The following is a 14,266-nucleotide window of genomic DNA, read 5'->3' on the forward strand; positions in this document are numbered from 1 at the left end:
GTGTTATCTCAGAATAATAACGGAAGAAAAGATTTCAAGAGTTCTAATTCAGATGGTATCAAGAAAACTGTGGATGGTCAGAAATGTGCGAGCATGGGTGTGCGTAAGCTTGATAAAACTAGCCGGAAAGCCCAGGTTCTATCAGAAGATGAGTCGCATAAACTTCAGAAAAGAGTGAGCAATATAGGTCGATCTAGAAAGTAATCACTCTTCAGGGAGAGTAAGCTCGGTAAAATTAACCAAAAAGCACTGGTTACATCAGAAGATGAATCTCATAAACTTCAAAGAAGAGTGAGAAACAACAATGTATCTAGAAAGTAGTCAGAAACCACGTCATACACTAACTTTGTGCACATACTAATCTTTTTCTTTTTTTTACAGAGCGGCTGTTATTATAATCCTCTTTTTGTTGATATATACGCATCATCTATTAATTTAGACGATAAAGAGATGATGCAGATGGTAAATTTTGAGTAAATGATGAATGGTCATGAGCACGAAACTCTGTTATAGATCATCGTCCAAACCTAACTCTATCATTCTACTGCTTTTATAACTTGATGGACATGATGCAAGCAGAGATGCAATTGATGTAGAAACACTGTTATAGATCATTGTCCAAATCTTACTCTATCATTCCACTGCTTTTATAACTTGATGAACGTGATGCAAGCAGAGATGCAAATGGTGTAAGGTAAAATATTTCATACATGATGCATCCATGCATTAGCACTACTGGGTTATTTACATATAACAAGGTAACTGATTTGAATAGAGCATAGAATGTAGCATCAAGGATCTTGATCACTGTTAGCTTTGTAAAACATGACTACCCAAAAATACATCAAATACTTTTGAAAATAAACTCCAAGAATACAAATTGTGTGATCAAGGTGCCATTGAGAGAACCATGGACAAAAAATATGCACGTCAACAGGATCTGGAATTTTAAATTCAATCATGTTGGTTTTAAAATTAAAAGTGATTGCTAGTAAAATTAATGCGATCTCCTTAAGTTCTAACCATCTCACGGCACAGTACAGTGAGAACAAATGTGACACCGACAAAAGAGTGTTAAGCATCGAAAGTTACAACACCTCCAAAGCTCTCATTTTGGCTCCCATTTATATGGCCCATTTCCTCTTACGTAATACATATATAGACATCTCCAAAATTAGTTCTCATGTATAGCCTTCTTTGCATTGGTCTTCTACTTCTGCATCATTTCCATGGGTTCTCTGCCATGGCACAAATCCTCCCCAAACAATGCCAGCACAAACCATTATCATGCCTGGATAGAGTAATTAAATTCGTGTGTGTTATCTATATTACCCATGAGCTCATGTCAATCTTCCAGAAAATTGCATCTATAAACATAATGCATATACATGCCAATGTTTTGACACTGCATTCAGAAATCCAAATTGAAGTGACATCTACATATTTAAAAATATGATTAAGATCCACTATGTAAACATATATAAACTACACGCACTCATATACATGGCAATGTCTCGTAAGGCATATTGAAATATGTATATACCAAAATCTGACATTCACCAGCATGCAACCATTCGGAGGAAAGTCCCGAGCACATCTTTTTCTCGCTTTCTCAGCTCTGTTTCCTGTTTGATGTGAGATGCAATGTATTGAATACCATTATCATTCACAAGCATCAAATCCGATTCAATGGTATCAGGTGTGAAACCAAGTTCTCGGGCACCCCAATAATGATTCAATCGGATTTTCACATCATCGGCAACTATAGTGTTCCCATCTTCCATTCTAATAATATGAGGATTCTCTTTAATAATCCCTTTACACAAATCTGCTCGATATATCGGCTTTTGCCTACTTTCATACCCTTTCACAAGACCCTCTGTTTCATACTTCCTTCTCTGATACCTTTCAATAACCCATCCATGGGTAAGGTCACCACTAGGGTTTCCGGCAAAGATCATACATTGTAGAAGTATCTGTGTCACATTGGGATTGTTCCTCTCATATTCTCTAATGAACCTTTGCAAAAAGCAGCTTTCTTTATCCATGGGAGAGAAAGGATACTCATCCACATCTATCTGAATAGCCCACTTTGTTCTGCCCTTGAAAGTTGCAAGGAAATGGGTATAAGCATTGTCCTGTTCAAAGTGGAATCCTTTCGTCACAGAATCTGGGAAGATTCTATGGAACCTGAGATAGGTCAAGATTCCTCCGCTTGTGTAGGAGGCGAGGTAAGGTTCCTGAGATTCTGCATTGTTGTGGGCAGTGTCATACCAGAATATGTGTTCGACCCCGGAATAGACCATGTATTCTATCCACTGTCGGCATTCATATGGACCAATCCCAAATCTATCTCGCCCAAATACTCTGTTAAAGATGACAGCAACAAGGAAGAATTGATTGATTTCATCGATACTTTTGCTGGAGTTACGGTTCCAGTCAGAAATTGGAATATGGCTAGAGTCGTTAGGTTTAGGAACTGAGCTTCCGTTGAAAACATGGCCACTTTTGTCAGGGATTGGATTAGAAGTAGATTTACTTCCCTTAACGTTCGCGAGAGCGTTAATTCCGTCAGAATCAGGGTCAGGCTTAGGGTTATGGCTAGTAACGTTAGAGTTAGGGTTAGGGTTTCGGCAGATGCTATAGAAGTTATCATGGCCAACTGATCGGAGCCATGGAAGCGGTTGAAGAGGGGTAGGGTGGACGAATGGAGAGGAGAAGAAGCCGGAGAGGAAGAGGTAGAGGAAGCATGTGAGAAACAGAGCAATGGCTAACCACAGACGTAGTGGGAGGAGGAGGAGGAGATTCAGAGAAGGTGGTCTTCTTCTTCCTCTTCTTGCTGGTGGTGTTCTTCTCCATCTGCTTCTTGGCCATGGCACCATATTCTTATTTCAGAGTTTATTCAAGATCCTCCATCTCTACCTTCTTCTACAGACATACATACCATGCAAATACGTACATACATATACATATACATACATACAGACAGACAGACAGACAGACAGACATACATACATATACATATACATACAGACATACATATACATATTTTATGCATTGTGTGTGTATCATTTATACATTTATGTGTGCATTTATTTATATGCAAACCTCGATCGATCCTTTATATAATGCAGCAAACCTCGATCGATCCTTTAGTTAATGCAGCAAACCTCAATCGATCCTTTAGTTAATGTAGCAATCATAGTCATAACCATACATATACAACATTAGGTGACTTTCACTTGAGTATGTACATATGCCCAGCGTCTCTAGTGGGGCCACACAGACCTAGGGATAGTTTATGATTGATTTTGTGATTGCAGAATGAAATATCTTAGCATGTTAAATCCATTCACATCCTAAAACGTGCCTAATGGACATTCTGTGCCACTTCACTATCCTGCTCTGAACATTTTACCTTTCGTAAAGAATGTACCCTCATCGAATCAAATTAGTGGTAACAAGCATCTAGAGTTTTTTGCGCACATTTTCATAAAGATTGAAATAAATCTAGAAATGTAGTCTCCTCACGTCAAATTAATGGTAACAAGCTTCTTACGTTCTTACATACCATATAAATGAGATGTCTTTAGTGTTCACTACCGTTTTCCCATTATAATGTAGTGTCAGATTTAAAAACTTCCTTGGATGCATTATATATGTATGTATATATGAAATATTTGAATGGTTCATGTGATACTTCATTTTCATTGTTTTTAAAGTAAAAAGCAATTGCATATCAATTGGACTTGATAAACTTGATTACATTATTTATTTATCTTCTTCCGATGGTCTACAGGTAAAGCCTGTACCAATCCATGATACAAGGCTATGAAGAAGAGAATATTCTGTAACATGTATCTTAACGCTTCAAGAGAGTATTCCTTCACAGCCATATCAAAACCATTACACTGTTCTGTGCATGTTATATTTTGAGACAATACAAAAACAAATCATTATTTTTCAAGAGACAGACTATTCATAACTCAATACCAAAAGAGTATTCAATTGATTACAGGGTAAAAAATCAATGTTTTAAATTCTCGTTTTAATCGAGCAAGGAATAAATAAGGGGGGTGTCGCATACCGACATTTCAAATCAACCGAAATTTGTCTTCCAACACAAATAGTTTTCCGATGATAAGCAAAGCAATTGAAAACTCTTGCACGATAAAACATGACATCTCTATCAACTCACACTGAAGAGGAAAACAAAACGCGGAGGATTTTGCTACCTGAAACCACATGTTTTCGCTGATGCGAGGTAATTCATTTCTGACGCTTATAGATTTTTGCCAAAAATGATTTCAGCACCACCTGTGTTATATCAATCTCTCTCTCTCTCTCTAACAGGTATATATTTTTTAAACAAAAACGGAAGTGGGAGTCTGGGAGTGTGACAGATCGCCAGTCTAATGAATATGTGTATTGTATCCACCTAATGTAACCTTGCTCTCTTAGTTCCATAGAGTAATAACATTTACAACAGTACAGGCTAAGAAAGTTTACTACTCATGACCAGACCTTCCATCCACAGTAAACAGTATTAACACTTGAAAATCAGTACACTTAATGTAAATATGCTTATACATTTCAAGTATATTAAAAAAAACTCCTTATTTGCAAAATTAACAGTATATCCTTCAGTCAAATCAACACCCTAAATCAAAGATATTTTAGAATAGACAATAACTTAATTAGTCTAATGTTCATAAATTAAGAATAATCTAGTAGCGTAATTCCCCTAAGACATGATTACTTTGCATATTAACAAAAGTTTCTTCCCGTTCCCCAAATTAATACAAACCCAGTTCCTAATTAAAGGTATAATTAGTGGATTAAGATAATATTACTACTAAATTTACGTTTCTAATTCTCCCAAATGATACATAAAAAAGATCTACTATTTCTTTCTAAGCATCTATACAATAAATAGTAGATATAAGATGAAAATCAACAAAAATTTCAAAAATACCTGATGTGCATGCCTAATTTCTAATTAGAAGCATGAGTAGCAGATTTAAGCTTCTAATTTTCCCAAATGATGCACAAAAAACATCTACTATTTCTTTCTATGCATATATATATATAATAGACAGTAGAGATAAGATGAAAATCAACAAAAAATACCTGAAGTGCCTTGTTTTCTTGGCTCTCAATTTCACTGATGAGTTTGGCATACACCTCATTTTCGTATTCTATGAAGACAGACTGCAAATTGGAACATCAAGTGATTTATAACAAATTTAGAACACAATTTACACTATTATTTAAGTTATTTCTCAATAAATTGCAAATGTGGCATTTATTTTTCTGAATTTCATTATTTATTAAGGTTAATTCTCAATATCAAAAAAAGCAATAGGGTTTGTAATTTCACCATTATTTCTAGAAACATCACAAAAAATTGATAATGTTTCGAGAACAAACCTGTAAATTGAGCTCACTGTACACTTTCTTCACTTCAGCTACAAATGCATGATCAGCCTTCCCATAACACTTCTATTGTAGTAATGACCACATACATTAAGCAATGAATAACACAAAATGCAAGTTATAATTCAGAATTCACAATATGAAGATAAAAGAAGAAAAAATTACCAGAAGCCGATGTTTTTGGTCTTCATTCGCTCTTTTCAGGGCTTGTACTATTAACCATGAACATTTGCTATCTTCAATATCAGTCCCAATCTGTGAAATCCGGTTGAAAATTATGCAGGATGTGTGGGGAGAAAGGGGGACATTTATGAGAACACCATTCATTGTTTTCACAATACCCCCAAATACCATTTAGTAGTTTTTATAAGTGCCAAAAAAATCCCTCATCTTCAAACTTCCCAAAATACTCCTCTCTCTACAAAAATTCTCAGCAATACAGTGAATGAGTGAGAGAGAGAGAGAGAGAGATTGTATATCAGATAGAGGTATTTTGAAATTTTCAAAAGATGAACATTTTGGGAAATTTTGTTGAAATTGATGGGATATTTTGATTAAAAAAAAACAATAAAAGGAGAATATTCAAAAACTCCAAATTTCAGCTTACTTTTCCAATAAACTCAGGGTCACCATAGCAATCAAGGTAATCATCCTGCAGATGATCACATACTATTGAAGACTTGCATAAATCAAATACCATACTGTGAAGTGTATATATTTCTTACTGAATATCTAATTAAACACTGCGATATATTGGATTGCAGAATATTATATAATAAAATAATATCAAACGTCATTTTAAGTAGTAGCAATGGATAGTGATTAATCAAATCTCATGAAGCATAAAATATACCTGGACTTGGAAGTAAGTGCCCATTAGCACTAAGATATCCTTTACAGTTTCATACTTTTCCAAACTTTCACCAGACATCAAAAGAGCACATGCAACCTATTTTTTTTAAAGTGGTAAGGAAGAAGTCAAAAAGATTTTTCATTTTCAGAACAAAAATAGTTTTTTCACTTATTTGGAATAAATAAAAAAAATTTACTTGTTCGGAACAAAGAACTTTTTTTTTTCTTCTCTGGAACAAAGAAGATTTCTTTTTTCTTATTCTGAACAAAGGAAATTTCTTTATTTTGTTCAGGACGTCCTAAAATATGAGCCAACAGGCTGAGAAAAACTAAAAACTTTTATAGCAAGAAAAAATAACTCACCGGAAGATAGAAGGAGTAATATGCTGTCTTGCATTGCACAATTTTCAAATATCTGCATATCGAGTCGGCAAAATAGATTCTTAAAACAACAAAATTCTGATATATTGGTACCTAATATGAACCAAATTACTAAAAGTAGCTATGTTCATTCATAGGAATAACTGTGCAATTCGTTCTGTTTTACTTAACACAGATATATCTTCAACGGACCAAAACTTTGATCATTCAAGCTTAGAGTGATATTTAGAAATTAGAGGAAAATGAGGAAGAAAACTGAAAGACCCAAAAAATGTATATTGAAAAAACTAAAAATATAATGAAAAACGACAAAACTATGATAAACGCCTAATTAATGCCATTGCTCAATCCCATCTTAAGCAATTATATGGTCTAATTTGTCATCATTCTCTCACTTTTGAGGGGTTGACCAGAGGAATTTGGAGAAATAACTGCCCTTTTTCTCATTATATATGCTATCTGTGAGATTACATTTTTAGTTTATCGTCGTGTGTCTCTCTTTGAAGGCATTGACCAGAGGAATTTGGGGAAACAAGTAGAACGTTGGAGCAACCAGGTGAATAAAACAAAAACTCAAAGAGTATTTCGGAGTTTTCTCCAGGAAATTTTGCTAACGTTAAAAGTGTAATATTCAAATTTGATATCCATGTAATGTACATTCTACAAGTTGTAATAATGCAGAGAAAGCCAGGTTACTGTACGTTGGAATCACGTATTTAGACAAGTCCACTTCTCCAGATGGAGTAGTTATCAAATCAAGCATCTGACCAGCACATGTCTGGAATTCTACCTGAAATTAGAGATGAGCATAGTTAGGACGCCCAAAAAACCTTCATCCACACAGTTTAAAAAAATCCAGATTTGCTCAGAAATAAATAAATTAAGAAAGACTATAGCAATGTCTCCATTGAGGCCAACGTGTCCTATGAGAACCAAGAATATTACAATCAAAATGTTAGGTGATATCTCATCCATGATAAAAAGAAAAGCTCATTGAACAGACATTAAAGGTTTAGGGTTTAGATTTTAGACATCTGATAATTGAGATTGAACCCACCTCATTAAAAAGGTCATTTAGTTCGATATAGTAAGCTTTGTTTCGAAAATGGCGCTTCAAAAATCTAAATATATGATTCCGAAGCATAATCCCATCATTTATAGCAATAAACCCTACCTGTAGAATACAAAACCTTGTAACTATGAACAGTTTTTTATAATAACTTCCATACTTTCAAGCTTAATCAATGCGAACTGAAGACTAATGTTAAGACTGGGAAAAACAACACATCTTATATAAACACAAAACATTTAGATGCTTTCTTTTACTTGGATATAATGAATCTGATCTTTATCAGTAATCCTTTAAAATTGTCAATTATATATTTTTCCTATGTGTACCCAGGAATACCCTTTATCTAGAAAAGAAAAGAAACGAAAACTCACTTTAGGGTCTCTATACCAACATGGTTGGCCACGACGTGTAATGGAGTTGTCCATTATGTCATCCAAGACTAAGAAATAAGCTTGAAGCTGAGCATAAAAATAAGAACAAGAGGATGGATAAGAACAAATTTGCAGCTCGATATATTCAACTAATTTTGTGCTAGAGACTCACCCATTCTACTGACCATCCAAGAACAGAGGCCAAGAATTTTTCCTCTTCAGTTAGTTCTTCATTTTTCAAATGCTTAAGACTATCAACCACCGATAATCCTCGATTTAGCTTTCCTGTATAATGGTGAGAATATAAAATGACAAGCATATTATATGAAAACAAAGAAAAATGTTAAGTTATTCAACATGACATTCAACGTCAATGATTCAGGAAGAAAAACCTTAAGGTGTTGAGAAGAGTAATACCTCCTGGTACATTGTAATCAACCATCTGCAAAGAAGAAGGAAACAACGAAAGTTCAGAGATTTTTACAGATAATTCTGATTTCATATTTTCATCTGCTATTAACAGATTTGATTCAAAATTTTTTATCTTTCTTCAATGAATCTGATTCATTTGTCATCTTCTATTCTTTTATGATCTGCCTACATTTTTCATCATCTTTCTTTTTATGCATGTGATGTTAATATTTCAGTTTTTTTTCTATGAAACTGATTCACTCTTTTCATGGATCTGATGTATTTTTCCTATCTTTCTTTTATACGTCAGAGTTCATATTTTCATGAATCTCATTTTTTTATTTCTTCTTTCTTTAATGAGTGTGGTACATTGTTTCGTCTTTCTTTTGTGGATCTGATGCATCTTCTTCATGTGATACTACCTCTTCAACACAATTCACGGATGCAGTATTTTCTATACAAATCCAGATGCAAAACCACTCAGATAAAAAAACAAAATGAAAACACATACAAAGGAAAGGAACTACGAAAAAAATGATAATTTCGAAATCCAAATTTTGAAACAAAATTGCAAGAAAAAAGGGGGGATCCAAAAAGCGATACAAATTACAGGTGAAAAAAGAGAGGAGAAAATCCCAAAAAATACAACTTAAAGATGCAGGAGAAAAGAAAAAACAAAGCAAACAAAAGAAACAACACTAACCTTCTCGACCCACTTTCTGGAATCATCTGTGTAGCTGAATGCCTCTGTATCTTCCAAGAGCTCCTGTTTCAGCTTCTGATAAACCTCTAGGAACTCTGCTCTGGCCATCTCTCTCTCTCTCTCTCTCTCTCTCTCTCTCTCTCTCTCTCTCTCTCTCTCTCTTCTATTAGTTCCAGTGTGCCTCTGTTCTTTTACTGATCTCTCTCTCTCTCTCTCTCTAGATGTATCTACATCCTCTGTTTTCTCTATATATATGTGACATGTCTATATGTATGTATGTACATACTCTGTATACATACATATACATACCAAGAAAATGTCTATATATAAGTAAGCCATCCAATGTCCATTGGTAATGTTAATAAATTTCTCACATGCATGACTTCTTGATTTACCAATACCATTGATTATTTAATCATCATTTTCAATTATCATTACTCTCTACCATATTGTTGTGATGTGGTCGTGTCTGTGTGTTTGTGTCTCTGAAGCAAGAAACCTGCGACAAAGGCTAATGGCTTGGGATTCTCATAAAAGCAATTATCAAAAGAGGCCTAGTAAATAGGTAGCCATTGCCAACTAAAAGGTAACGGATTTAAAACTCAATCCATACATGACGACAAGGAAGCATGTGCTAAATGTAAATGATCGACCCATACTTTGCCAATGACTAGCACCCCTGCCAGGATAAGAATAGTTGCATGGTAGCAGAAAAAAGTAGAGGAGAGTTTTTTGTTTTTATCTGACAAGTGAGTTGTTGATGCTATCAAAACGAGGTAGAGAGCTCGTTGCCAATTCGAGATGATTTTGGGATTCGAACAGAAGCTTCGATGACGAATTCGATCAAACTTATATTGACTAAAGTTTAATTAATCCAAAATCTATTATGAAACCTTCAGAGTCATCCTCTTAGATGCCCCGAGTAAGATGCTTGTCAACCCACCAACTCGAGACCACATTACTTTAAAGGCTGTCCTCAAGTGAACACACTCATTTTCTTGTGGAACCTACAAGATGTTTCTCTCATGAAGGCTTGAGGGAGCCTTTTTTACACCGAACCTACATGATTCCTAAACCTAGGTTTGGTGCGAGCCTAGCGTTCACACCACCTACCCTTATTTACTCTTTACACATAATAAAATCATAAAAACCAAATTACATAAGTTGCCACTACACGCAGTTACTCCAAAGTTCACATTGCTTTCACTACTTGCCCCTTTATCTAATTCATAAAGTTCCCCATTTTGTTCTTAGAGACTTGCAAACATACTCATACACATTCGTACTTATTACACACGCTTATACATACAAATCCACATTTATACACATCCACACACACCTTGACACATACACATACACATACACATGTGCATGTACACTCCTAGGCAAGCAAAAATACCCACCTTACCACATTGTTCCAATTTTATGTTAATTCACATATACCTATACATGTAAAACACTTAAACATAACATCGACATATTTATAGACAACCCACACACATATATAAATATTCAAAATATCAAACAATAGTGCATATGTTTGTTTTTATAGGTAAGAAAATGCTAACGATGAGACTGAAGGTCATTGCATCTCAATTAATATAGTCAATGACAAGCTGACATTTTTCACCTTTTTGTTGTAGTGCATAATGTTTTTATTTATTTATTGTTGAGAATAAGTTGATTAGAAGGGATCCAAAGCCATTGTAAGATTTATATTAACTCTCTTGCACCTCAATTAATGTAGTCAATCGTGAGCTAATGTCTTTTGTTTTGTACATTTCCGCGATTCAACATCAAATTATTCCCATTTATGATTTGGGTGGTGGTTTTTTATATCATCAATTATTTTAAATTCTTGCCAAATCAACTTATTCATATTTGTATAGCATTGTTTCATTGATTAGATAGTTAATAGTTATCTCGCATTTTCTCAATTTTACCCTTACAGGAATATGGTGTTATTGTCTTCAATTGTAGCAACTTAGGTGTACCATGATTAAACATGTCTACTTATAAGTTGGCACAATTATTCATTATTTTCTATAATATAATTGTGCAGTGTACGTTGTTTTTAGAAAATTCATCACGTCCAATTTGTATCAAACATTTATAATACCAAGACACTTGAAAGCTTAAAGATGGCATAATATTTATCCGGGACTGTGATTCTTTGGATACAAAAAACCGCGTATATGTACTCATGAAAACACATGGCTACATAAGGTTAGTTGGGACCCTTTGCAATGGACATGGCGTGATCCCTATGTGGGGCAAGGAAGCAAACCCATCCCTTTCTTCCAATTCACAACTAGATTGGGTCACCACATTCTAGCCACTCAAACCGCCTGAGAATCGGCTGTTGGGAAGGTCTGGCACACATTTCAAGTTCCTTCCACAATAATCACCAAGTTTTGGCAAAAAATCTAGAAACAACAACACGCGAGGCGAATTACCACGTTCCAATGGCTATTAATACATAAGTCCCTACCGATGGGAGCACAGCAACGTGGGAACCTTAGGTCTCCTAATTGTGTAGAGTGCCCACATGTAGTAGAATCAATACGACACACTCTGTGGGACTGCCCAACGTCCCATCGAATATGGCGGGGGGTTGGCCGCTTGTTGCAATTATGTCAGGTGCAAGGCTCAATCAAGTGGGGAAATATATGTTGGCTATGATGGCAGGCCACAATTGGTAGATACGAGCATCAGGAGGAGGGGATGACTTTGGTGATAAAAGCACAAGAGGTCCTTTTCTCCTCTAACGGCAATGTCCACACCACTCCTCTTAATGACAAATCTCAAGAGGTGTTGGAATTGGTCAACTCAATAACCCTTTGGATTCTATGGAAACAACGATATAGGCGAGTCTTCTCCAACCAAACCGCATATCCAACAATGTTACTGCAAGAGATATGGAGTGAAATTGTAGCCACTTTGAAGAGCCAATATGATGGCCTTAAGGGCGGCTCCGAGGGAGTTGAAAGACAACGAATAGCCTTCATCCAACAATGGTCGTCCTCTCCCTTTCTTGAGTTAGTGGGCATCCACATAAGATGGAACTATCGTGTCCCTTCAGGGATTTGTACATAATCGTCTCATTTGTAAAATTTTATAACTAATGGAAGGAGTTTTTTTTTTGGAAAAAAAAAAAAACAAAAAACCTAGACTTTTCTAAAAGAGACTAAATCTTAATGTATAAATGGTAAATTAAGGGGTTGAACTTTAGGCATTGATTAATCGCCAAATGCAAATAAATAAGTAAACCATTGCTCAAAGCTCAATTAAACATTTAAATGATTGAATTCTCCCCGGCCAAATCAATTCAGTACAATGTAAACATAAACATTCCTTTATTAGGTCACGATCGGTAGATCAACAAATGTGTTCGTGAAGAGACATGATCATGTCATGTGCTAATAATAAGTAATCAATTTTATCTTCATATTCCATCAAGTATAACAAAGGTAGGGCATCACACATTGCTTTGCAATATGTTTGGCTATTTTCTAAACAATACGTTTCCTTGATGTTCAACACATATCTAAGCCTAAGTACATTATCCTCGAGGTAGAATTGCATACATTTTTATATATTTTATGGATTTCACTCACAATTGGCTTCAAACTTTGTCACAAGCTTAGTAATAACATAGATTTGAAAAACTCTTATATTTAATTAAGGACAAAACAAGTAAAGCAAAAAAAGCATAAGTTAAAGTTTGTCATTTCATCTAAATGTTTTGCCTCTTCATGAAGCAACGTCGATAAATTTTGAAATTTCCATTATTACAATCATTTCTAAATTGGCTTGATATCAATTCGAGACACAAAGGATGTGCCGATTTATTTTTTGGGCAATATCATGTTTTTCCCCAAATAGATGTGTGGTAGCACTATGCCCCTTATTTGGTTCATACCATGTGTGTGTGGTGCCTCACATGTGGCTACATGCAAAATTCCACATATTTAAGAAGCATTGTTGTGTCACTGTGTCACTATTGTTTTCTTTCTTCTTTTGAAAGGCTAGATAGAAAGGTATAGATTGTTACATGTTTGGAATAATCAACATAGTGATATAAATTACAATAAAGTTTATCTATAGATCAGTAGTATCGCATCAAAATTGATATCGAAATCACAAAGGATCGCCACAAGTACATTTACAATCTTCTCGATCAATCCTTCATATCAAGGATAAGGAAATGCGTGTGTTGAAAGGAGTCCAAGCCCAAAGTTCCAAAAGATATCCGCATCATTTGTTCAAAGGTGTAAGAAACGATGTAAGAGAAATTTATCTCCATATTATCATTGTCATACAAATGTTATAAATTTCTAGGCCTCAAATGATTGACGATCTTGATTCATGCCTTAAACCTTTCTTATTGTAATAGTTACCTAAAATAACCAAATTGTGAATAAGTGTGCTAGCCAAGTGGCAAATTTGCATTAAGGTTAGGTGGCAGCATGCATGGATAGAACTAAGACTATAATATATGCACAAGTATGAGGATCATGAAACCAACTCAACACTTGTGTTCGGTTAATGTGTTCAAAATTGCTACTATACTCTTTGTTCTTCGTGTGTGTATATTTGTGGATATGCATTCCCTTTTCTAACTTTGTAATGCTTTTGGCTTTGGCCTTGACAAGTGTTATCTACACACTCAATGAGCTCTTTATTCACAAGAATATATCATAATGGTTAGATAGTCAATACCCTATGGGTGAGATATTCTTTACTACAATGCCATATTCTCCTACTATCAAACATATGTTTACACAAGATTCATGCATACGTTGCAAAAGGCATTGAGGAAGAATGAAGAGGTTGACAAATGTATCAATCCTAAAAAGCATCCACATTAGAAGCAATTTATTCCAATAAAAATTTCAAAGCCTTATAATGAGGAACAATTTTATTCGGCCGTGTCAACACAGTTGTTAGTTCTATATACCAATTGTGGCATGTCGTTTAGGAGAAGCAAGACATGGTGCAATAAAGATGTTTGAGAGTGGAACCCATGACCCTTAGTGA

At 34.9% G+C, this 14,266-nt stretch overlaps 2 protein-coding genes across 3 annotated transcripts; both read right to left on the reverse strand.

Moving 5' to 3' along the window:
- Positions 1–1,443: 1,443 nt before the first annotated feature.
- LOC147849021 (uncharacterized) lies at positions 1,444–2,921 on the reverse strand. The gene has a single exon (XM_087337870.1). The coding sequence runs from the start codon at positions 2,880–2,882 to the stop codon at positions 1,557–1,559; it is 1,326 nt and encodes a 441-aa protein (XP_087193996.1). The 5' UTR covers positions 2,883–2,921; the 3' UTR covers positions 1,444–1,556.
- Positions 2,922–3,986: 1,065 nt separating this feature from the next.
- On the reverse strand, positions 3,987–9,415 carry LOC147849022 (farnesyl pyrophosphate synthase-like). Of its 2 annotated transcripts, none has more exons than XM_087337873.1 (13): positions 9,227–9,415; positions 8,530–8,554; positions 8,285–8,397; positions 8,113–8,199; positions 7,727–7,843; positions 7,371–7,459; positions 6,652–6,703; positions 6,290–6,385; positions 6,044–6,088; positions 5,602–5,691; positions 5,431–5,502; positions 5,131–5,211; positions 3,987–4,317 (listed from the first exon to the last, which is right to left on the reverse strand). In XM_087337873.1, the coding sequence occupies exons 1-13, from the start codon at positions 9,332–9,334 to the stop codon at positions 4,270–4,272; spliced, it is 1,023 nt and encodes a 340-aa protein (XP_087193999.1). In that variant the 5' UTR covers positions 9,335–9,415; the 3' UTR covers positions 3,987–4,269. The 2 variants fall into 2 exon arrangements, with proteins under 2 accessions (XP_087193999.1, XP_087193998.1); XM_087337872.1 differs by having other exon boundaries at positions 8,505–8,554; positions 9,227–9,316.
- Positions 9,416–14,266: the final 4,851 nt, after the last annotated feature.

This window comes from Azolla caroliniana, unplaced genomic scaffold (genome assembly GCF_043228905.1).
Source record: "Azolla caroliniana isolate FFs.n. ecotype wild unplaced genomic scaffold, voAzoCaro1.0.p SCAF_148, whole genome shotgun sequence".
Lineage (NCBI taxonomy): Eukaryota > Viridiplantae > Streptophyta > Polypodiopsida > Salviniales > Salviniaceae > Azolla > Azolla caroliniana.